Source organism: Gopherus flavomarginatus, chromosome 21 (genome assembly GCF_025201925.1).
Source record: "Gopherus flavomarginatus isolate rGopFla2 chromosome 21, rGopFla2.mat.asm, whole genome shotgun sequence".
NCBI classification, from domain to species: Eukaryota; Metazoa; Chordata; order Testudines; family Testudinidae; genus Gopherus; species Gopherus flavomarginatus.
The window spans coordinates 16,653,316-16,678,779 of NC_066637.1; the positions used below are offsets into that span (position 1 = coordinate 16,653,316).

At 52.4% G+C, this 25,464-nt stretch overlaps 1 protein-coding gene across 7 annotated transcripts in view; it reads right to left on the reverse strand.

The window, feature by feature from the left end:
* Nucleotides 1–25,464, reverse strand: part of ARHGEF10L (Rho guanine nucleotide exchange factor 10 like) — a 162,728-nt gene that overhangs the window by 14,723 nt on the left and 122,541 nt on the right. For all 7 annotated transcript variants that reach the window (XM_050931312.1, XM_050931309.1, XM_050931313.1 and 4 more), the window contains one exon: nucleotides 19,406–19,551. In XM_050931312.1, coding sequence (XP_050787269.1) covers nucleotides 19,406–19,551 — 146 coding nt within the window. The remainder of the gene's footprint in view (nucleotides 1–19,405; nucleotides 19,552–25,464) is intronic.

Below are 25,464 nucleotides of genomic sequence, written 5' to 3' on the forward strand. Positions count from 1 at the left end.
CAAGACTCAGGTCTCTCCCCGCCCTGGGAGCTGGCTATTGAGCTGAATGCTCTCCATCCGCTGGCAGGAAAGGCTGGTGCTCAGCCCTGCCCTGAGGGCTCCAGCACTTTCTAAGAGGAACTGGATAAGCCATGTGCCTGGGGGGTGGATTTTTCACACCCCTGCATGACAGAAGAACATAAGAACGGCCATATTGGGTCAGACCACAGGTCCATCAAGCCCAGTATCCTGTCCTCTGACCGTGGCCAATGCCAGGTGCCCCAGAGGGAATGAACAGACCAGGAATAATCAAGTGATCCATCCCATCACCCAATCCCAGCTTCTAGCAAACAGAGGTGAGGGACACCATTCCTGCCCATCCTGGCTAATAGCCAGTGATGTAGTTATATCAACCTAATTTCCTAGTGTAGGCCAGGCCTGAGGTCATGCAGACTTTCTCCAAGCACAGGGAATAGCTTGTTAGCTTGGGCTTTCTCTAGTGACCAGCTCTGCAGCTGCAGAAATGGACCATGGAGTCACCTAGTGAGACCCTCATCTTACAGCTCACTTCCCGCTGCAATCATCCTCCACACAGGCAGCTGGTCTGTTGAGTGGCACTGAAGCCAGCTGTGATTTCCCCAGTTACCACTAAGGGAGAGAGATGGTGCCGGGAGGGAAACACCAGTAGCAAGATGGTGACGCTGCTTTAGCACCTACCATCTGACTCACCTGAAGTTCCATTCAACCGCCCCTAGGTACTCAAGTTAGTTCCACGCTGGGGCATTTCAAGCAACCAAGGAAGCTGCTTTCTCAGCATCACCCCCGTGTCCTGGATGGAAACTATGAGCAAATATCGGCTCATATTTCCCTCTCCTCCCCACACCGGAGGCCTGAATGGCTTCGACCCAGCCCAGCTTGAGAGGCAACAGCAGCAACAATCGCAGCCCAGATCCTGGCTGTCAGAATTCAAATAAAATAAAGATTCAGTGCAGGAAATGGATTTGTGTTACAATTCCAGAGAAACAAGTCTAGCTGAGACCCCTCTGGGCTCTTTTAAAAGGCATCAGCAGAGCTACTGAACCTTACAATGCTTTAAAAACAACTCTGCCCCCCAGTTTCAGGCCTTCACAATTTATGTTCGATAAGAATATAACTTACTGACCATCATGGTTTAAGTTACTCGCCCTCACCCCCTCCCACGGCCTGGGTCCCCCTGAACCCGCTCATTCTTCTATTACAGTAGAGAAGGGAACGCCCTTGCTCACGAGAGGATGCTGCCTCCCGGAGGACAGGGGCTTGGAGAAGATGAGGCGAATTGGATTCACCTCCAAGAAGATAAATATTCCAATGAACGAGAAACAGGGCCGAGCAGTGTCATGAGTGGGTTCTAAAGCAGCACCAGGTGGAATTAGGAAGGAGAGAGAGCTGCAGCGAAGAGGACAGGCTAACGGAAACAAACTCAGGGAGACCATTTAATAGGTTCCAGTGGGACCCACAGCTAGAGAAAGGACAGATTCAAGCGTTCTCAAGCCTGGCATCCCGATGGTGCAGGCTTTCGGCTTGCTAGGAAGTTCACAGGTTACCCTAATTTGCTTGTTTGGAACGAGCTACGCTCTTTTTTTAAATGTGCCCATCACAACAGCGGCTGTCCAGCAGGTGACGAGGTCGCTGCCTCTCTTTTTTCTAAGCTCTCTGATTTAGAACCTCCACCCTGGACCACTGGGGTTTTAGGATCCAGTGCCCCAAACCCAAGAGAGTCAACCAGCAGGATTTTGCCTCTCTGAGATCAGCAAAGATGCCTGCAGCACCTTCGTCCAGCGCTTCAGGTCTGCCCCATTTAGTATATCTACATTTGGAGCCGGGAGTGCAATGTCCAGCTCACTGAGCTAGTGTGCTAAAAACAGCATGTAGCCACAGCAGTGTGAGCAACAAGTGAGGCTGAGTACACACCCACGAGACGCTAGCCAGGGACAGCTGGCCAGTCCCGCAGCTCACGCTGCTGCAGCTACGTTCTATTGTTAGTGCGCGAGCTTGCTCAGAGCCAGCATGGGTAAGCTCCCGGAAGCTGGGAATCACCCGCCAGCTCCAAGCATAGACAAACCCCGTGTCCTTTCAGGGGGACTATCGGTAGGGACCACTCTTCACCGGGGTGCTGCACAGACACAAGTGGCTCACCACCAACACCCCTTCGCAGGGAAGCCACTGCCCATTCAATCAACCTTCTGACAATTTCTCTGGTCAGCCCCGAAGAGATTTGCCGTTCCAATTTCAGTGCTGTGCTGGTGTCTTGCTGTCTAAGGGTTTTATACTGCTGTCCATTACCCCAGCCTCTGAGTGCCTTCAGCATAAAATCCACAGCAACAGTGGATTTTATGCCCCTAGTGGATTTTATGGACTCATAAAAACTGCATTCCCTCTATTCCCACCTAGTGTAGATCACCCATGCCCATATCCTTCCCGTACTCTGCATACAAGCACTCGGCCTCCTTTAGTCTAACCTGGCAGGAGTGCGACGCAGGGAAGGGGTGGGAATGATTTTGTCTAGAACAGACAGACATTTCCAGGCCTAGTGGCAATTGATTTACACAGGGTCTTCACAACAAAAAGCTCAACTCCGAGGTTAGATTTACAGCACAGCTTTCAAGATTCTGCTCTGCAGGGAACTGTGCATTTGTCTAGGCTGTGATACTCCTCTCTCCCCCCGCCCGGCACCAAGTCTGAGCCCAGGTAAGCTGACTCTGGCTTGGGCCTGAAAATAGCAGTGTAGATGTCTGTGCTGGATCCTGGGTTCTGAACCCTCACGAATCTGAATGTCTCCACTGCAATTTTATAGTTCCATGACCCAAAAGCCCGAGACAGGTGACTGAGGCTGGCGTCAGCTGTGCCTCACATCTTCTACTACAGTGTAGACACTGCAGTCAGGACTCCTGGGTTCTGTTCTTGGCACTGGGCAGAATGAGGTCTAGAGATTAAGAGTGAAGACTCTTCCATACTCTTCCTGGCTTTGGAAAGGAATTTGAGTTGTTTAAAAAGACGGCCTGGAGTCAGGGCTTCTGAGGTCTTCCAGGAAGTCAAAGTAGCTGCTCACAATGATTGAACAAAAAGAAGCTATGAATCAGAAAGGGCAAAACCATCTCTAAAGCATGTATCTGAGCAACCGTTCCACACAGGAATATGGCAACAGGCATTGCAGAACTTTTAGTACCGTTGGCGCGCGGCAAGCTAGTATGCTGTAGGTTTATACCATGGCTGGCCATGCAGAGAAACCCTTAGACGCTCAGGAGCTTACCGCTCATTGATGCTTCCATGCTTAAGTGCCCCAGCCACTTCTGAAAGGGAGAATTAGGTGCTTCTAAAACTTTTACCCAAAACCTGTCACTCAGCTGGGATAAAGCTGCTATTTTTGCAAAAACATTTCCCATGGCACATTCCAACACACAGAGCTCACCTCCAATAACAAAACATCAGCGTTCCAACTCACCTAAAAAAACCCACGGCCCCAGGCAGTGAAAATCAGGGCATGAAATAAACCTGAAGATTACACGCTGCCTCTTTGAGTTATGGGAGGTCAAAGGAAGTTAGAACAATTTTCAAAAGCCACCAGCTTTCCAGTGTCAGAACTCAGCTGGCTCGTCCCCTCCATCTCAAACATCTCAGAGAAGCTGTTTTGCTCAAGTATGGAGAACACACAGATCTTTAATGTACAAAGGACCTTTGTTATCCCCCAAAATTGGGATAATGGCTGGGGATGTAGGGAAGAGCATAACTGTGCAAGTCAGGCTTAGAAGAGAAGCATCACAATTATTTGTATTGCCGTTAGAGGCTCCAATCAGGGCCCAGTTGCGCTAGACACTGCACAGATATAACAAGAAAGATGGTCCCATCCCACCCACCCACAGAGCTCACGATCTAAGATGTGGGCTCCATCCAGGCCAGAAGATTTCTAGGAGAACGTGGATTCCATGTGGAATATGTCACCTCTTTACCCTGGAGATGGCAAAGAGTAGGGTGAAAGATTAGAGGGGACTAGCTCGGGAGTTTTGCAAGACAATGACGACTTCAGATGGCCCCGCTCAGAAAGCATATGCGAGCCACTGGTAAGTCCAAAGTGCACCGTTTGATAAAAGACAGGCACCACCATGTTAGGATGCACGAGCCATTGGGATCTCCTGACTGCCACGCCTGACCGAAACAACGCAGCCTATAACCCAGAGCTATTAGCGGCTTGGTCCTGCTCCCCATGAAGCCAACAGCAAGACAGCCAATGCTCTAAATGAGATGCTGTCCCTTTCGCGTATGTCAGAGGAGCTGGAATCTACCTCCTACCCACTCCGCAAGTCAGGTGAGAGCGTTTAGATTCCACCGTCTGCCTGCCCTCAAGTAGCAGATATCTATTCTCCACCAATGGGGCCTTCTGCATCCCAGATGGAATCCAGGGACCTTCCCCCTCCGCCATGACCTTTGAAGTCCCGTGTCAGAGCCTCTGACTGAGAAGAGCTAGACAGGTGCCTCTTAATGTAGCTTCTAAACCGACTACTCGGCATCACCGAGACATGCTGGTCCCCTCCCAGCACCTCCCACAATCAGGCTGGTTGAGAGCGAGAGAGGGCTGGTCTTAAAGTAGATATGACCCCTTGCCACCAAGCTATGAGCTCATTCCTCATCCCAAATGAAGCAGCTTAATGAGAACCGTGCTGACAAACTCCATCGAGACAGTAACGGCGGGTAACCGGGTGTTACCATCCTTTTTTCAGGTCTCAGAAGGCACTTGACCACCATCTTTTCAAGGTGAGTGGTTGTTCTTAAAATCCAGAAACTATGGATTGTCCCAGGAGCAACAAAGCTGTCTCAACGCAGCTAGCAGCCAGCCTGGTCCCCAGCGGCTGTTCATTCTCATCAAAACCCACCACCACCATTCCACACCATTAGCAGTTGCTCAAAGATAACAGGACCAGAACACGATGGAGGCTGCAGCAGATCAGGACTCCTCTCGCAGAGCTGGGGTGTCTTGGAACTGGAGTAAAGGGGGCTGCCCCTCTCTCCCAATCTATGCTGGCTCAGCTGAATAGGAGGATCTTATAAAAAGACATACGCGGTGTCAGACCCCGCTGCTTCCATGAGCCCCCAAACTCCTGGTATGAGGAAGTAGGTTCCCCTGCCCTCCACCCCCAGTCTAGACATCAGGCTCAACCACTGCTGTATCACCATCTCCAGCCCTTGGGCTGGTCTTCTGAGTGGGAAGAGATCCGTTCTCAGCATTGACCTTTTGCTGCATTACGGCTTCACCTCGAAGGGACACAGACAAAGCTAGCTTGGAAAAAGGAGAAGTTACATGAAACCAGTCACTAGTGACGTATTGATCTTTGGAGACATGGGGGACAGGAGCTGCTCAGAGATGTTAATCAAGGACATGTTTGAGGCACATGCACAGAGACTAAATTGCTGCCTAGCTCAGGCTGCCAAGGCCACGACAAGAAGTCGATTGACTGAGGGGTCAAGTCAGGAGTAAATCTCATTGACTCCTGCACAGTACCAAAGTGCTTCCCACACTGAAATGCGGCCAGCGCTGGGGAGGAGCAACCAATTGGCACATACCGCTCTGTGTACAAAAGGGTTCCGCATCCCTGAATTACGCTGAGTAGCACTTACTCACTCTTATTGAAGTCAGTCGGGTTGCTCGCCTGAGCAAGGGGCTTCTCAGTGCACTCAGGGTCGCACAGCCTAGACCCCCAAACCAGGAACACTGGGAAGGCATTTACAACAAGCAAATACAAAAGACGTAACAAGCAAATCCCTCACCCACGCCCTCGCCACAGCCCGGGACATGTCACCAACCAACCCAAAGACACCCTGCAAACCGCTGCTCACATCCATTGGTGAAGAAGGAGATGGAGGGTGGCTGGAGGTGAGAGATTCTCCATCAGGGATCTATTCAGCTCCTCGAGTTTACAGGGAGTTGAATTCAGGTCTGGCAAATACCAACTCGCTATTCATTTAAATGGGAGCTTCTTTTCCATTTTCTCATTGATTTCTAGATACCCTTCCGTGCCCCCACCTCCACTCATGCCCTCGGGAATTCCCCCCCGCCTCCAATGCTCCATCTACTAAACTAGCTGCCATGCTGGAAAGTCACTATTCCCCAAACAGATAGGCCTTGTGAATGCTGCCCACTGAAGAAAGAGCTGGCAAACATGCAGACCCATTGTAACGAAGGGAAGAAGCTTACCAAGCTTAGCCTGCAGAGACGCGCTGGAGGATGCTGCTGTATTTCCCAGTTAAGCTACATCCTCTGTATATCCTGGGGGAAACTGAGTCAGGGAAGGCGGTCTAAGCGTAGTGCTGGGAGTCAGCCCTCATGCATGGGTCTTCCTGCCTGCTCTGCTACTGACTCTTTATGGGACCTTGGGCAAGGCATTTTGCCATTCTGTGCCTCAGTTTCCCCACCTGTGGGAATGGGGCTAATACTTACCTGCTTTTGTAAAGCTCTTTGAAAGGCCTGGCAGAGGCGTACTACACAAAGGCCCAACCCGGTGCTCCCTCTGTGTGCAGCTGTTGGGACTCTTAAAATCAGGATTGGAGGGTTTTTTAAAAGATGCTAGTGATGGAGAGCGCACCACAAAACTCCAGATTGTCCCAATGGTTAATTACCCTCACTGTTCATAGAATATCAGGGTTGGAAGGGACCTCAGGAGGTCTGTACTCCAACCCCCCTGCTCAAAGCAGGACCAATCCCCAGACAGATTTTTGCCCCAGATCCCTAAGCGGCCCCCTCAAGGATTGAACTCACAACCCTGGGTTTAGCAGGCCAATGCTCAAACCACAGAGCTAAAAATGTACACCTGCTACTTGGAAGAGCCCATTATCAGCTGTTTGTTCCCCCCTGTAGTTACTTATACACTGATCAACTCACTCCTTAACTTTCTCTTTGTTAAGCTAAATAAATTGAGCTCCTTGAGTCTCTCACTCTAAGGCATGGTTTCAATCATTCTCGTGGCTCGTCTCTGAACCCTCTCCGATGTATCAACATCCTTCCTGAATTATGGGCCTCAGAACTGGACATAGGACACCCGCCATGGTAGCACCAGAGCCAAATGCAGCAGTAAAATAACCTCTCCTCCTACCCCAGGATGTTTATGAGGGATTCAATTCATATTTTGTGTGTGTGTGTGTGTGTGTGTGTGTGTGTGTGTGTGTGTGTGTGTGTGTGTGTGTGTGTGTGTGTGTGTGTGTGTGTGTGTGTGTGTGTGAGAGAGAGAGAGAGAGAGAGAGAGAACTAGAACAATGAGGTCCCATTCCTGGACTGGGGCACTAGGCAACAGGAATTTACCCAGTCCTGACTTTTCTGTTAACTATCCTATGACCAGATCTCACCATCCACTCTTGTTCCTGCCAATGATCTCCCAAAGGATCAGCTCCCTTGGGTTATGCAGAGGCCCCAGCAGTTTAATCACTTCCACGACGCTATGAGGCCCCGAGGACAATAACCGGCCAAAACAATGCACTAAAGTCAAATCTGATGCGACATCCTGTAGAAGAGACTAATTCTTGTTTCCTAGGGAGCTAAAAGTAAAAGAGGCGGCTATTTGTTCACATCTGGGGCACAAAAGAGGAAAGAAAGAGCCGCAAGCCACAGGAAGGCCAGTCTGGAGTTTGGAACTGCTTTAAATTACCCTTTTAATGCCCCATCCGGTCTGACCCTACAGGCATCCAGCAAATGCATAAAATCTGCAGGTTTTAGAGATTTTTCAAAGCCATCTAGGGGATCTGGAAGCTAAGTGGGTGAAAATCACAATCTTTTTAAGTAGATGATGGGATGGTATGTAGGAACATGGCTACAACTTCTGACTACGTGGATGAGCCCAAGCTGCAGAGTCTGGCATCCAGCTTCAGTTTAAAGATGTCCAGATCCAGTATTTTGGTTCAGGCCAAATGGAAATCTTGAACGCAAAGTCAGGATCTTTTCTCCTGACTGATTTACATCAACGTAACTAGCCCCCCTGGATTTCAGAGGAGTTGTTCTAACACCTTGTTGTCGTTAATGGATTTAGGGTCACAATGCCCCTGTGAGAAAGGCAGGGCTCTTATGCCCATTTTGCAGATGGGGGAACTAAGGTGCAGAGAGGTTAAGTGACTTGCACAAGGTCTGCACAGAAGTGTGTGGCAGAGCAGGGATGGACCACCAGGGTCTTCCAAGTCCCAGGTTAGCGTCCTAATCCCTGGACGACCTTTCCTGTGCTCATCCTTACCTCCATAAGCATACGTTAGTAGTGTGATTAAAAGCATCCAAGCAGCTGATTTATTACCCCCTCTCCCCCAGTTTAACATTAAAACCCGTTCCCTGCCCAAGAGCCTATGCACCGTGTCCCAGCTCAGAGCAAAATTTTATGGTGGGAGTTATAAAATCTTGAATATTATATTGGAAATGCTGTCACAAGCTTACCTACAGCAGCACAGTATTTATGGACCTAGAAACGTCTATATAAAATAGAGGCCCTATAAATCCACACCACAGCAGGCAAAGCAGGAAAAGTCATTAGTACTGAGGAGACATCAGTCGTCCCAGGAAACTTCCAACCTGCCATTGATAAGACGATGCCTTCTTGGGAACCTGGGGCCCAATCCAACCACCTTTAAGTCAATGGAAGTTTTTCCTGCTGAGTTTAACGGGAGCCTGGATTGAGCTTGGTATTTTGAGAAGAAAGTGAGGTTAAGGAACAGGACTCAGCACCAGATTCCAGTTCCCAGCTCTGTCATGTTTAGAGCGGGCTGGGAATTTTTCAATGGATTTTTTTTTTCCCCCCAACAAATACTGATTTGCTGAAACTGAAGCTGTTCACGAAACAGGGTCGGGTTCAAGGAATTTCCTGACTCGAAAAAAAAGAGAATTTTTTTCCCCTCAAAACGGTATATTTGGACATTTTCAAAATGAAAAAAAAAATGTGGTTTTCCGGTTAATGACTTTTTATTTGGAAATTTAATCTAATAAAACTGGGGGAAAAAATTCTAAGAGAAGGAAAAAAAGGTTGAAATCAAAACAAAATGTTTCAATTGACCACAAAACTTGCGGTTTGGTTTGCAGACATCAGATTTGGGCTTTTTAACCCCAATTGAGAAAGAAAAAAATTTCAGACTCAATATTCGCAGGTGGAAAAACCATATCCCACCCGGCTCTAACAAGTCCTTACTGAGCGACATTGGGCATGTCATGCAGGCACTTTTGAAAATTTCATCTTCAGTAACTTAGGAGCCTAAGAGCCTAAATCACTTTTGATAATGGAAAGTCATTTTGGGCTTTTCAAAATGTTCCCCTTAGTTTTGCGGGGTCTCACTTCCCTACCTGTACAATGGAGAGAATACTTCCTTGCTCTGTCTTGCCTCCTTCAGGGACTATCTCTTGTAATGTGTACATGTAGCACCTGGAATTTAGGGTTTCATCTGGCCACTTGCAGGTGTCAGGAAGAGATCCCCCCCCGCAATGTATTCTGGGAAGGTTTTTTGTTTTTTTTTTAAATCTCGTTCCTCTGCAGCAGCAGGGATGGCCGTGGCTGGAGCTAGGACACTGGGAAGATGGGCCAGGACTCTGTGGTGGCATCGAGCGTGCTGTGAGAGTCTTGTTTACTTTGGTCTGATTTCCATTGTTGGGTTTTGTGAGAGGTCTGGGTGGTGGTGATGGCCTGTGATATACAGGAGGTCAGACTCGATCTAGTGGTCCGTTCTGCCCTTGGACTCTATGACTATGAACAAAATTCAGATCCCAGCTGGGACCTCTAGGTCATGTTATAATACAGATCATATTACCTGGGAATGACAGCAGCAGCGCTAGAACTTTCAGATGAGACACTATCCATACCCAACGGGCGTTTACAGCCCACGGACCATGGGGTAACTGAGGGTAGAAACATTAAGGCCAGTAGCTGGATCAGATCAGAGAGAGTTTCCCTACGTGACTTTAAGGTAAAGATTGAGAATTGACGTCCATAATTTTTTTTTTTAATTTAGGTTTTTTAATTTGACATTTTACATGAAAAGAAACCAGCTCTTATTAGAACAACAAACTACTATGGATTTTCCCCTCATTCATTCCATTCAATTTGTTGTTTCTTCTGTCCAATTATGGAAATCAACGTAGCATCTCCTCATCTCCCCTGCGAGAGAACCTGCAGCATTTTCTAATGCCTCCATTGCCTGGAACATGTGTTCTTATTAACCCTCCATTTAAATATCCCCTCCAGCCTCTCCCTAGTGGAGGAGAGGTCCAAGGATGTTGAAGTGGGATTGTTTCCTCATATGCTTCTTTCCATAAGACACCCGCATTGGGGTTTTCACTAGAAACATTCGAAAAAACAAGGAGCAGGTAGATATGATCATTCCAACTCCAGCCATATGGAAGCTAAGCTTGGAATGAACACTCCAAGGTGCACCATGGTCTCCAAAGGAGAAGTTGGTTGAGGTGGCTACTGCATCTATATTTATGCAGGAAAATTAACCCCTTGGGTGTGATTATTAATGAACTGGATTCCAGCAGCACCTAGAGGCTCCAATAGAGATCAGCGCCTGATTAGGCTGGTGCTGTACAGATACACAGTAAGAGACAGTCTGTGCCCAGCAGAGCTTGCAACCTGGATGGACCAGGTAGATGAAGGATGGGTTATCACAGAGGAGCAGCTGAGCCACGGAGTGATTAAGTCATGCAGAAATGGGAATTAGAGCTAAGCTCCCCAGGGCCTTAACCCCAAGCCTATCCTAACTCAAGGCCTCCCCAGCTGTACCGTCTACAGGATGAACTCTGGGATGGCCAAAAGAACCATTCTCTGGCAGGCAAAATCCACTGCACTCTCAGGTGGTGGTTTTAGGATTCCGGCTATCGACGCCCGCTGGCACGATGTGAACGGCAGTTGCCAGGAAGTCGTTTGTTCTTCCTTACCACCCTGCAGCTGCCCTACCCAGAAACCCAGATTGGCACTGACCCCGCTCTCCTGAGCTCACTAAGAGAGGGCACTCTTTTCTTCTTCCTTTCTGACCATTTTTTCAAAGAGACACACATACAAGAGCCGATTACACAGCGCTCCGTCAAATTCTATTTATACCATAACCAGAGGGGGTTTGCAGAGATGCCATTATACTTCTGGTGGCTCACGTTAGTCATAAGAGAAGTAATAATGTGGTTAAGTGACTGTTCAACTGCTACGGGGAGGAGGAAGCTGTCAATACGCAGCGCTAACACAATGCTGTATGTCCCCAAACTGCAGTAGGAGCGTTAATTAACACAACGCCGCCCCAGGAGGAAGGTGGGCAGGTGTCATCCACGTTCAGAGATGGGGAAATTAAGAGACAAGTGGCCTGAGTTCAAGGCGCGCTGAGTCCCCAGCGTCAGTGGGAGCTGCAGACACTCGGCACCTCAAAGTCGGCCAAGTCACCCATGACCTAAGGCCACCCAACAAGTCCATGGCAGAGCTAGGGTGAGACCTCATCCTTCCACCCAGGCACCTGTAGATGACAGTGCTTGTCTAAGACCGGGGAGGTGATACAGACCAGTCTGCAACCCCAAATCTTTTTCAGAGTTGCTGCTTCCCAGGAGAAAATCCCCCATCCTGTACGTATGGCCGACGTTCTTTGTTCCCAGATGTACACCTTGACATTTAGCCATACTAACACGTATCGCTTCCTGGCACCCAGCTTATCAAACAATCCAGATAAGCGACCTGCCCTCTTCATTATTTATCACTCCAAAGTGTGCGCCGGCTGCAAACTTTATCAGCGATGATTTTGTGTTTTCTTCCAGGCCATTGATAAGAATGTTCAATAGCATAGGGCCAAGAACTGATCCCTGAAGGGTCCCACGAGAAACATACGCATTCGATGATGCTTCCCCATCTACAATTTCAGGACCCAACTAGTTAGCCACAGAACGCCTGGCAAGACATTTGTCCAATTTCAGTTTCCATCTGTCCCCCTGAGTTTGCTCTTTTCATTAAGAATGAACTAAGAGTAGAGAAAGGACTTAGTGGAGGAAAGTGAGACCTCGAGACTGCACCCCGGTGGCCCGAATGTTGGATCTCTGCCCTTTTGGCAGCTTTGCAGCCTTCCTAAAACTTGGTTAATTTCCCAGTCCACATGCCGATTTGCATAGTATTACCCAGCATGCCCCACATGGAGACTTCCCCCCTGCTCCCCCTTTTCACAGAAGGTCCCAACCGGTTCATGTCATAAATAAGACAGGAGAGAGAAAACTAATACAGCCTCGCAATGTATTATTCATCGCCGGCTCCATTGTTACGACAGATTTACAGCCGCTAATACATGCAAACTAAGTTTAGGCACTAAATGTGAAATTTAAGGGCGGGAGAAGAGACTATTCAACACTCTCTCCTTAGGCCAAGCAACAAGGAGAGTTTTTTCCTTGGCTCCCATCTCAGACTGGGTAGTGAGAAGCATTGCTAGCTCTGGGGTGAAAGGCCAGCTAACCAACAGTACTAGGCACCGCTACACAATAAATTGCCAGAGCTGTAGGAAGGTAATTCATGTAGAACAGCGAAAGGCAGGTTAACTTCAGCCCTATCACTGCATTGCCGGCTTTAAACTCGGCGTGGTCTTAAAATCCCCCTCACCTCTTCCCCTATGATACCACAGCCAGGTTCTTGTTATGGCTGGCTGCTTTAGAGGAGCCCTTTGTGCAAGGTCATCCCTCAACTTGCTCTCTGCTAACTACATCAGCCCCAACCACCAGGTCTGTCTGCTTTGTCCATAACAAGCTGCACGTTTCCTTCCAGCTGGCTTGCATGCCTGGAACGTGCCCCCTGGATCTGCCTGTAAGACCATGACTCCCCATCCAAGACGCGTCTGCTGCCATGTCTACAAGAAAGCCAGATAATGAAGGCTACATTGGGTGGGTGCATGTGTGCATCTCTCTGTTATGCAGACACACTAGTGCAGAGCCTCAGCTGGTGTCATCTGATGCAACTTCAGTGACCTCCCTGGAACAGCAGCAGCTTATGCTGCCCTCCCTCGCTAGTTGTCACGTATTTAGGACCATCACGCATTGTTAGCTTAAGTCGCTGAGAACTCACCACTACCCTCATCCTTCCTCATGTGGTTTGTCCATCTTTTGTTGCATCTTGTCTTCATATCTGATGGGATCTTCCGGGCAGGGACCCTGCTGTCACTTATGTGCATAACAGAGACCTGATCCTCTGTCAGGGTTTTATACTGCCCGGTGCCATAGTATCTGAGACCCTACTGCATAGCCCAGCACAAACGGTAACACATAGTAACCTCACCGGCCCCCCGGTGCTCTCCTCTCACACGAGGGCTATACAGAACACCACCGCTAGAAATCATCTTCCTCCCTCAGGGTTAGGGCCACGTCACCCTCCTCAAACCGTCTGCTGGGCTTCTCCCGCTCACTGCATTAAGCCTACTCCTCGCACTGCCTCATATCCACGGCCTTGACAAGGCTCAGTAGCTCCGGCCTGTTTCCCTTCTCCATGCAGATGGGCTGTTTGGAGATTTCCGCTCTGATGAACAGCCCCAGCAGAGGCTAGAGGGAGACCTGCCAGAGATCATTTGGGGATCCAGACCCACTCAGAAGCCTCCCGCACTCTGCTGAAGTGCCCAGGCAGAGCTGTGGAGCACGGGGCACTGCTGGGTTGGATGGAGGTGTACAGGCGGGGCTGTGTGCGCAGCCTGGCAGTGGGTGCTGCCGGTCAGAACTGCCATGCGTTGCCGGAGCGGAGTGCAGAAAAATGCTAACGTGTAGGGACGCAGTCCCCTTTTGGCATCAATGCCTGCTCCTTCCAGCGTCGGTCCAGGGGAGTTAGAAAGGAGAAGCCGCGGCTGGAAGAGACAACTGTGCGACCCTGAATCCACCAGGCCTTGGGGCTGGTCAGGCACATGAAGGGAAAGAGGCAGAATCACACGTGATGGGGAGGCGACGTGGGGAAGAGAAGTTCTTTGCGACACATACAAATACACGTCTGACAGCAAAGAGCATCTCCGGAGAGCAGCGCTGATGATTGTCCCTGGCCTTCAACCCCGGCTGCCGCACACTGTGAAGTGCCGCAATTACAGGTAATAAGCGCCCCCGGGTCGCCCTCCGTCTTCCTTGAGAAGAGCTTCCCACTCCCACCCCAGCCCAGGGAGGGGTAACGGCTGGCGAGACGGAGTGTGTGTGATGTTTGCGGGGACTGTCATTAGCTGTAGCCAGCAGAACAAAGCCCATTTCCTGTTCAGTGGCCAGCAGGAGCAGCTCGCTATTAAATATGGATCGAGTTCACCTCGGTCCCGTATGGAATGGAAATGGGAGGGCGGGTGCAGAAGGCCGGCTCCCCCCGTCTCGCGCACGCCTCCTCTCAACGTTTCCATTTCAGCTGGGCTGTCGACATGCGTGTCAGTCTCTGCTCCCCCACCCGACTGCAGCTCACCGACCCCTCCCCGTGTGGGGATCTCTAGCCCAGTGTAAACGCAAGCTAAAGGCAGCATTGATCCCTTTTCAAAGCCGCTAGCACATTGCTGGTCTTAATCACAAGAGCAAAAAGGCCAGGGTCTGCAGCTTGCCCGGCCAGGGTGTTATACAGTCACCGAGGCGAGGCTGGGAGCTCAGACCGTAGCCACCTCGAGGTGCGGCGCTGGAACATGGCCGCTCGGCCCTAGGGGCCGGATTCTAAGCCGGGGGTGTGGGCCACTGACACCTCAGCTGGGGATCCAGGACTCGATTCTTTTCTTCCAGCCAGGGCTGGCACCATGGAAAACGGAGGAAGCAGGGTCTGGCGGATAAGACCTGAGCTGAATTTCAGAACAGTCCTGCCTGTAGCTGCACCACCTCAGACAAATCACTTGGCCTCTCTGCCTTTGGCTACGACTACACGACCACTTCTGTGGGCAGAACATGTGTCGCTCAGGGACGTGACTAAGCCACCCCCATAGTGACGTCAGTGACATCGACCTAAGCGCTGGTGTAGACGGCACTACGCTGGTGGGAGGCACTCCCACCGTTCCTGTGGGGGCTGGTTAAGTAAACGGGCGAGCTCTCTCCCATCGGTAGAGCGGCTACACTAGGGAACTCGCGGCAGCGCAGCCGCATCATACAGCCGCGCTGCTGGAAGGTCTCTTGTGCCCCCCGCTGTACAATTGTGATAACACCTCCTCCTCCCTGGAATTGCAGGGGTTAAAGAGCATTTCTCCTCAGAAACGGGACACTTTGGGCTCCCATCTCATCTCCAAGGTCCCACCCTCCAGTTTACAAGTTTAAACAGAGATAGGAGTGGGGATAGAGGGCGGGATTCTATGCGTGGCCCCTCCAAAACCTCACCTGGGACTGGGGAGTCAAGCTAGCTTCTCTCCAGCGCTCCCATCCTCCCCAGCAACCAGGGCCAGGAGGCCAAAATTATTCCCTGGGTGGTAGTTGGGCAGCCCCCATGCTAGGGGTGGGTTTGCACGGGCATACCTGAGTGGCCCTTTAAGGGGAAGAAAGGAAGGAACAGGCTGCAGTCCCCTCTCCCAGAGCCAGGCTGGCTCCTTAGGGGCTCATGAGAGCCTTACCCGGGTCACCAGCGTGAGCGGATGAGACTGATTCTGCCCAATGGACACGCTGCCGCGCAGTCATTTGACAGGAGGTATCAGAGGGTGCGTGCGATCTGGCAGTCAGCAGCTCAGAGCCCAGGCACGTCAGGTCTGGCACCTGAGTTAAAGCGGCCAGCACAATGCTCTCTATGGGAGGAAAGGTCTTATAGCAGCTGGAGAGATGCATGCGCCGTGGGGAGTTTGCCCTCCAATGCAGAGGTGGGGGAAAAATAAAAAGCACCATAACCATGCCGCCCAGCCCATCGTCAGCTGGAAGCTTGTGCTTTCACCCCATTGACTAACGAGCTGCAGCCATGCAGCTCATTGGGCAGGAGGAATCCAGCCAAGGGCAGCTTGGCTCACATTGCAGAGGGCCTGACCCATCACCAAGGCTGCCCCGCCCTGGGAACGAACGCAGGTCCCCGCGTGCGGACTCCACCTCACCCTCGCCAGCAGCTCCCACCGAGAGCATGCACAGGCCAGGCGAGGGACTCAAATGACAGCCTGCCAAATCCAAGTTCCAGCGGCCCGCACCAGGCCCAGCAGGAAGCCTCCAAAGCAGCCTGAAATGCCTCTTTGTCCCCCAAGCTTGGGGCCCATCAAATCTCAGGGCCTGTGTCCCAGCTTGGCTCAGAGTGGAGCCCAATGACACCTCACCAGGGGGCACCTAGCGTGCTGCCAGCTACACCAGCTTTATCATCTGAGACTTGAGTCTGCAGCATGGCTATGGGGTCCCCCAAAGTTGACCAGGCAGTACCAGCTGGGGAGCGGGGTGCCATGAGCTCTGGGGGGGCAGACAAGGCACACACCCTGGCTCTTACTGGGCATTGTAAAGCACTGGGGAGTCTTACAGGGCTGCTGCATCTGTACTGAACCGTTTCAGAGTCAGAAAATGCAATACACTATAAAAGTCTATTTTAAAGCCTCCGCTTCTCCTATAAGCTAACTCCTCAACTCAGGGGACCGCTGAATCCCACCCATGCCAGCCCTTCCAGCGAGCCCCACTGCTTCGTGAACTCGGCACCGAGCTCAGCACCGAGTCCCGTGAGCCTGTCACCTTCACATAGGCATTTATAATCCCCTTCACTAGGGCTTCCCAAGCACCTGGCCTTTGTTAAACCCACACTCCATCCAAACAGGCCTCTGCTGGAGCGGAAGGAGATCGCCTTCAACCACTCGTAGTAGTAGATCCTTTATCCTCTCTGTGTGCCGAGTTACTGCAGGTATCTGTAGTATGGAAATACCCAGAGACCAGCCATGAATAGGACCCTGCTTTTGTCTGGCATTGTATAACCACCACAAGACAGTTCACACTCACTGCCAGTGGGTTAGATGCCACCCCTGCCTTTGGGTTTGCCAAGCCAAGCTTCTGACCATCTCTTGCCAGTATGACCAGTGGAATCACTAGAACATGAGGGGGCCAGGTCCATTTTCCCAGACAAGCTGGGCCGGCCGATGTGTCTCATTCAACCAGCAAATGGTTAACTTGTCCCTGCCAGGGAGCTGGCGGGCAGGGGAAGCCGGTTAACGAACAGTGCGCCCGGCGCTCTGATAGACGCGAAGCGAGCATGCTGCCCCGGCACGGCAAGGGACATTTCCAATCTAATCGCAGCCCATTAGGCATGAGGCGGCAGAGAGGCCGGGGCACATGCAGCCCGGGAGCAGCCCATCTCCATCTCCATAATAGCATGGGAGCACGGCGAGGAAGGCCGTGGCCGGCCGGAGCGTGGGGAGCGCTCAACCGAGAAACGCACCGTCATTAGAGACCTGCTATTAGACAGTGGGGGAGTGGGCCTGGGATGGATATGCCCAGAGAACGGCTGAGCCGCAGCAGCTTGTGCACCGCGACAGCGGCACGCAGTGGCCAGGCAGGGCACTGCCCACAAATCCTGCCTTGATCTTCCACAGGTGAGGCAAGCCGGGGCTGGCTGAGCCAGTCAAAGAAAGGGTTCTCTGCCGTCTTTCAAGGCGCTGGCTCACCCTTCAGGCATAGGGGAAGGGCTGCCCTCATCTCCAGGAGCCCAGCCAGTCACTGCAGACACACTGAGGGCCCGTCTCCACTTGAACTGCTACAGCAGTACAGGGGCATCAGTGTGGACACTACCTAATGCCGGTGGGAGGGCTTCTCCCATTGCTGTAGTTAATCCATCACCCTGAGAGGCAGTAGCCAGGTTGATGGAAGAATTCTTCCATCTGCCCAGCACTGTCTATGCAGGGACGCATGTCAGCTTACTTACGTCACTCAGGGGTGTGGCTTTTTCACACCCCTGAGCGAGGCAGCTGGGTTGATGGCCAGCCTCAGGGGTCTGTCTACATTCCAGCTGGAGGTGTGCCTGCAGCACGTGTAGACGGATCCGAGCTAGTCTTAACCGAACTCGCGCCAACGACAAGAGCGGTAAAACCATGGCAGTGCGGGCTGCACCAGCCACTTGGGTCCTAGAGCAGGTACCCAAGCAGCGAGCCCAGCCTGCCGCCACTTCAGAGCGGCTGGTATTTGAAGTTGACTAGATGGAGCTCTGGTCTGCAGACACACCCGGAGGCACTGGAGCAGTGGCCTCTGGCTGAGGAAGTGAGCTCAGCCCATCCTGGCTGGGGGAGCATCTGGGATGAAGTCAGCCAGTCCCACCGGGCACAGGAGATCCTGTGTGCACTGGGGCATATCCAAACAGCAACCCCCTCCCACCCCCAAATACATTCCAGATCCTTTAGCCGGGCTGCATGTCATGCTGCCAACTTCCCCGCTCTCTACCAATCCACCCTCCCACAGCCGGTCCTCACCCACCACACTTCTCCTTGAGCGGCTCTGTCCTCAGGCTCCTCCCTACGTAGCTCTGGTGCCATCTTCACCCACTCGCACAGCGTCACTCGTTGCCTCGACCCACACAGCCCCTCAACGTCGCCCTGGGCTCCTGGCCACCACTGAGCACCCAGCATCCCTGCTTGGCTATCCCAGGCACCTTGCCGGGGGCTGCTCCTTCCTCCCCATCTCCCTCAACCAGCAGCAGCTGCATTCCCCTTTCCGGCTCACCAGGCCAGTGCTTTTGGCAGTTCCCCTCATCCCACTACTCCTAATCCAGTCACTCTCCAGCCGCATCCGAAGCCAGGAGTCAGAGGGACCTCACACGCGAGCAGGAGCACCGAGAGCACGAAGCTCCGCCTGGCCACACGCTCCCACGGGTTCTGTGCCTGCTGTCCGAGTGCCGTTCCCGTGCTGCTCAGAGCCCCAGCAGAGGGGCGCACAGCCAGGCTGCCCCAGGCACTAGCCTCTTCCCTTGCAATCATTCCGGCCTTCACTCCGCAGGGCGTCAAAGCAAGTAAGGAACAAGCCTGAGACAAAGGTCTCCTGGAAGAGCATGCAGGGTAGGCCAGGCTCGGTCCAGAGTGGCTAGAGTTAACACTTGCCAGCACTAAGGATGAGACAGCCCTGGGGCTGCGTGGGCAGGTGGGCTAAAGCCACAGTGACCCCAAGCAGCAAGAGTCTCACCCCAGCATGTTCAGCCATCTTATCTCCCCACCCCTGGCTGCTCGCAGAGTGCAGGCAAAGCTCACCCCATCGCAGCCACCTTCCGCATCTCACAGCCAGAGCAATCTGTGCGCAGCCACGCAGAGAGCACAGGCCAGGAACTCACTGGGACGTCCCACGCAGACGCAGGAGTGGGGAGAGGAGTCGACACTAGGTCAGTGTAGCACCAATAGGAGCCTAGGCCAGGTCTCATCTGGGACAGCTGGTCAGTCACCCAGCAAGTAGTTCAAGGAGCTGAGAGTACATGTGGGGAGGGCGGAAAGGAAAGAACCCCCACCCCGAAGGAGGTTGGAATCCTGGCACCCAGCCTTGCCCGTGGCAAGGGGCACTGAACCACGGCAGTACCTGAGCCTGCAGGGTGGCAGCATCCAGCACGGTGACCTGGTTGGCACAGCTGGCCCACACGGTGTCATCCAGAGTCAGCAGGGTTCGCACCGGTCCGGTCCCCACCTCCAGACAGGTGGGCTGCGCCTCGAGGTCCCACAGCCCCCCTGCAGAAAATAAAAGGAGAGCAAATATCAGAGACCTGTCATCATAGACCAGAGGAGGAAAGGCCCCCTGGAGCCAGATCTCAGTCCCCAACGCCTAGGGCTTTACCCTCAGGAGTCTCTGATCAGACTCTGATCCCCAGCTGAAACCCAGCCCGGGGCGTTTCATGCTACGACCATGGCAGACCCACATTTCAATAGACAGCTGGAGCCCCACTCCTGCACCATCCTTCTGCCTGTTTACCAGCTCACCACTCCCTGGGACACCTGCGGCCGTTCATCCCATGCAACAGTAAACAGCAGGAAAAGATGTCGCTGCCAACAGCTACATCCAGGGAGCGTTAGCCACTGAAAGTGGGCAGGATCTGTCCGACGCTCCCCACAGAACCCAGGCCAGGCGTCCATGGACCTGAGTTTGGAAGCCTCTGGCTTCACACTTGGCCCTCCCCAGCACATCCACCCCTCTGTGGAGGCATCTCCAGCAGGGCTGGAGGCAGAAGAGGGGAGCTGGCCTGCTACAGGAATTCGGGTGGCTGGCTCAGCAGGGCAGCAACGTCTCTTCCCCCTACAAATCAAGTCTCACCTGATGCCTCCACATTCTGAATGCGGCAGCAGGAAAACAAGCACAGTTCTCTTCCCTGAAGCCTTGACAGCATGCACGGTCTATTTATAACCAGGCTGCAAGCTGCGGGCGAGAGGGGATGGCGTGGGATTGCTCACACAGAGAGAACAAAAATACTGGGGAGGACGGTGCAAACGTCTTTTCCAGCCAGTGACAACTCCCTTGCCACTCTCCCTGAACTTGGGAGGCAGCCTCCAGGGGACTAACTCCCTTTCCTCTGCCATCCCACGAGTATGGAGAACAGATCGGGGGGGGAGGCCGAGCCAGGTGGCAGAACTTGGCTGGCTTGCGGCCTCCTGCGCAAAGCACCCTGTTGCAGGGAACGGGCTGTTCCTCGCACAAGACCCAGTCACATTTCCCTGCCTTTGTGGTGATTATTCCAGCCTTGCAGCCCTTCCAACTGCCACTTAGCTCCGTTTGTTAAACGGATCCAAGGAGAAAGGTGGGGGGTTCTCAGATGGGACAAGAGGGAGCTGGGCACGGGGGTGCGAGGGGATCACAGATAACATGCACGGCAGCGCACATCTGCCCAGTTAGAAGCATGTCTGCAGCGGCAGCACCATGCGGCTCTTTGCACCAGAGCTTTGAAATGCAACTTAAGAAACGGGACTTGGCACACGGCTGTGCGGCAGCTTTCCTCCCGTGCCCTTCAGCACTTCCCTGCGCTAGGCCTGGCCTGTCATTAAGAGGAACTGAACTGCCTCGGCTCTTTCATCAGGGCATCCCGTGGCGCCAATTTCCCCACAAAAGGCGCGGCAGGAATGACCTTTCCCACCCCGAGTATTTTCTGAGCGGCGGCCTCTGCTGCAGGTTGACCCCTCTTGGCACCTGCCTGACATGAACCATGAAAGGATCCCTTTGCTGCCCAACTCCCGCCCCGCAGCGCACATGACTCTACAAACGGTTGAAAGAGCCGGAGGCGGCGGCATCTCTTCAGGGAAACGGGGACGCTCAGGAAGCTCTAATTAAAGCGACGAGGTTACGGATTAAACCGGAGAACTTGAGAAGAAAAAAGAGCCATGACGCTGCCAATGGCGGGTGGTGCAGCGCAGGGAAACGGGGCAGATCAATCGCCTGCTGCCTTTGGGGGGTTCTCACTGTGGTGCCAAGCTGGGACAGAAACCCCTCCTGTGGCAGAGCACACATCGGCCTCTAAGGTCAGGTCACCTAGTCTGAGCTGTACATTGCAGGCCACAGAGGGGAGGGATAGCTTGGTGGTTTGAGCATTGGCCTGCTAAACCCAGGGTTGTGAGTTCAATCCTTGAGGGGGCCATTTAGGGAATGGCGGTAAAAATCTGTCTGGGGATTGGCCCTGCTTTGAACAGGGGGTTGGACTAGATACCTCCTGAGGTCCCTTCCAACCCCGATATTCTATAACCATTCCCATCCACTCTAACTGGTTCAAGAAGGAACTGTACCCAGCCCCCTCCCCCCCATGGGTAGGTTATTCCTAGACTCCCAACTTCAAGGTGTCTCACACCTTCCTTGCTTCTGCTGTTGGTCACCAGCAGAGACAGGACCCGGATCAGTGAGTCTATCTGAGGAAGCGTGGGCAAGTCACTTGAGTGCCGGGCTTCTGAGAGATCTGAACTGAAGGGGCCCTGCCCAAAGGACTGATGGGCCCTCAGCCCTAGACTTTGAGGAAGTTTGGGCAGTTCAACTCCACATCCAGTCTGGAAGAACCATTCCCCGCTCAATGCCCGTTGCTTCTCTGGACTCAAAGGGGAAGTGTGCTGCAAGTCTGGGGAGGACACGCCGTTGTTCTTCAGACGAAACGGAGGTTGAATCCCTGCTTGAAGCCCCAAGCTGAACTCAACCCGAAGTATGAAACCACAAACCAGCACCTCCACAGCACTGCGGCCAAGAGTCCAGGCAGGATGTTTCCAGCTCAGGTTCCTCAACGCCTTTGGGACATTTCCACCAGGTCATTTTTATTCACTAAATATCTCCCCTGTTCACGCACACAATTCGCTGCTCTCCAACTTGTCATTGGCAATAATTCTCTGCCCACCACTCAGCCAGGAGCATTGTCTCACATTCGACACCTTAAAACTCTCACCATTTTCATTAGACCCAGGTCAGGTTGTATGGTTCATTCCCTGATTGGGTACGCTTCACTTCTAGTCAGGTTCCTCATGCAGTCGCGTCTGCAAAGGTTCACAGCTTTTAATGCCTGGAAGGAACCACTATCAGCATCCGGCATTCAGAGCCCAGGCCTGCACTGAAGCCCATAGAAACGTAGGATTGGAAGGTACCTCCAGAGCCCAGCCCCCGGTGCTGAGGAAAGACCAAGAACCAAACAAACCTAGACCCACCCTGACAGGCGTTTGTCCAACCCGTTCTTAAAAACTTCCCTTGGAAACCTATTCCAGAGCTTAACCATCCTTGTAGTTAGAAATCTTTTCCTGACATCTAACCTAAATCCCTCACTGCAGATTAAGCCCATTACTATTTGTCCCACCTTCAGTGGAAACGGAGAACAATAAATCACCATCCTCTTTAGAACAGCCCTGAAGACCATCAGGTCCCCCCTACCCCAGTCTTCTTTTCTCAAGATAGCACAGGTCATAGAATTTCACCCCATCATTCCTGCCGCGAAGGAAATTTTTTCCTGCTATTGAAGTGACACTACAGAGCCGATTAATTTGCAGCTGAACTACAGAGCATCTTTTCGAAAGACATCCAATTTGGATTTAAAGCTTTGCAGTGATGAATTCACCACCACCACTTGCTAAGCTGTTTCAGTGGCTAATTGCCCTCACTTAAAAATTAGCATCTTATTCCCCAAATGATTTTTTTTTAAACTGCAAACTATTGGATCTTGTCATGCCTTCATCATGCCACATGAAAGGGCTTCCTAACAGCAGATCTCTTTTCCCTGGTACCTGTAGTTTGTAATCAAGTCAACCCTTAGCCCTCTCTTTGATAAGATAATGATCTTAATCTATTTAAGTCTCGCCCCGTAAGGTCTGTTTTTCAAATCTCAGATGGTTTTTTGGAGCTCTATGAGCCCTTCTGCAATATTCACTTAACATCGGCTGTTCCAGAAAATGTGTGATTTCATTTGAAAGAACAGACCAGTTACGTGCGGCCTAAGAATCTGCAAGAGAATTTATGGAGACATTTCTTCTTGAATTATTTACCAAGCCCTCATCAGGTGCTTCACACGAAAAATCTCTGCAGAAGAACGGAATATCAGGACTGAAAGCAGCTGGTCAGCCACCTTGTCCATTTCCTGGGTTTGGGAGACCCAGAATTGGCACAGACTGGCACAGCTCTACTGACTTCAGGGGCGCTATACCAGTTTGTGCCAACTGGGGATCTGGCCCAAAGACCCTTGGGCTCTAAGGAGCAGCCCTGGAAGAAACTACAAATAATTTTTTAGGGCGGAAAAGCTTGAGATGCTGGCGTCCCACCAAGCAAGAGGAAGGGAGAGTAAACCGATGCTTTGCTAATTTCTGCCCTTCTGGTCAAGGAGAAGGAATGGGGGGAAATGGAACAGAAAGAAACTTAGCAGCTTCCTGATGCAGCGGCACAGAAAACGACCGCGGCACGTGTCAAGTAATAGCGCGGTGACGTATTGTCACAAACATGACACTCACGGTTCCCACACGGCACACAGAGGAGATGCTGAGGGGAACACCAGCTGGAAGAGGAAGGGATCCCCTAACGATCACCAGCTGCTATCAACATGAGCATTGGTGTGCCCAGGCTGAGGGGAGAGCCATTCTGCGGACACTCAACCCAGATTAGCTCTTACCTCCCTCATCCCTGATTTCTCTGGCTTTCCAGGCAGCCTTACTGGTCTCACTAGGACCCCATGCCCCTGACAAGTGCCACCAGCAGCACTGGCAAAAGGCAAAGCCCCTTTAGCTCAACTGGAAAAGTGACATTCCCACCATGCTGCACTTCACCATTGGGAGCCCACTCCCAGCACCACCGCACGAGACTTCCGAAATCCGAGGGCTGATAACCAGAGCCCTTTGGCGACGCCCAGGGGTTGCTCTTCTGAGCCCAGGCCCTTAGCAGATCTCCTTTGAGCAGACAAGGGATGGAGGACTGTCAGCGTTCTGGATTGCACACCCGCCTTTGGCCGATGGCCAGGTCCCGAAGCCTTGGGAAGACTGGACTGCCTAGCTCCATGTTAAAGCCAGAGGACAGGGATCAGCAGAGACCCACATCTGGGATCATACTGCAGCTCAGGAACTAGCCTCCCTCTCTGTAACTACAAGGTTAGTGCAGCCACGTTCCCGCACATGTTCCTTTCTCCAAAGCCCCGCTGCTTTAATCCATCCCGGGAGCTGGTGGAGTCTGACCCTCTGCTGTTCTACACGCTCCCTGCCTTCCCCTCAAACGCCCCCCCAAGCCAGAGCCCAAGCACAGCTCTGCCCAGTGACTGGGGCACTGCTCCCATGTGAGCCAGGCCCCTTTCAGGGGATACCGCAGCTTTGTTCAGCTCGTGGAGGGGCAGAGGGACCCAAGCACATTACGAATGTCTCTGTACAGACTTGCAGGTTCATTCAGGCTCTTTCCTACCCTCTAGTGGTCACACAGGGGTATTTCCTAACCCAGCAAAAATGGGTCTCCCAGGAGCAGGAGAGGGGAGCTCAACAGAGCATCCTCCCCCATGCCTCCCATAATGCCTTTGGGCTTCTCAGCCCCCTGCCAGTCCTGCAGCAATCAAGATCCAGCCCCTTCCCTCCAGCCAGCCAGAGTCACACTAGGTCTCCTTGATCACACGTGAAAGCCAGACGTAGGACCCATCCCAACTCTCTAATCTTCAGAGGCTCCAGATGCAGCCTGAACGCTGGCATAAGGCGACACACACAGCTGTCATTGCCTCATGGAAAGCCTTGTAACTGCATCCACGGCAAGGTCAGAGTTCCATGGGGGCCATCACCTTTGGAGGCACCCACCAGAGTGGAGGCCCAGCCATCCCCAGGCGAATGCAGTGACCCACCCTATGTGCTGGCAGTGGTGGGAGAACATCCAGCATTCAGCCCCAAACCACAGACTTCTACACCTGACCTACAAGAGTAGCTCCGTCCCCTAGCAGCAGCAGTAAACTGTTCTCCTCCAAGTGTGCCTGCACCTGTGGGGGAATAGGACGCTTCATAGGCACATGGACGCAACTCTGCTTCATTCCTACTGCCCAACCATCTCTCGGTGCCTTGGTCCCTACACTGGGAGTGGGAGGGAGGGTCAGTAATTCCAGAAGTCAGGAGCTGACTTTAGCCATGGAAATCCCAGCAGGAATGAAGTCTCCCTGGGCTCACCTGCCTGACACCCGGCTC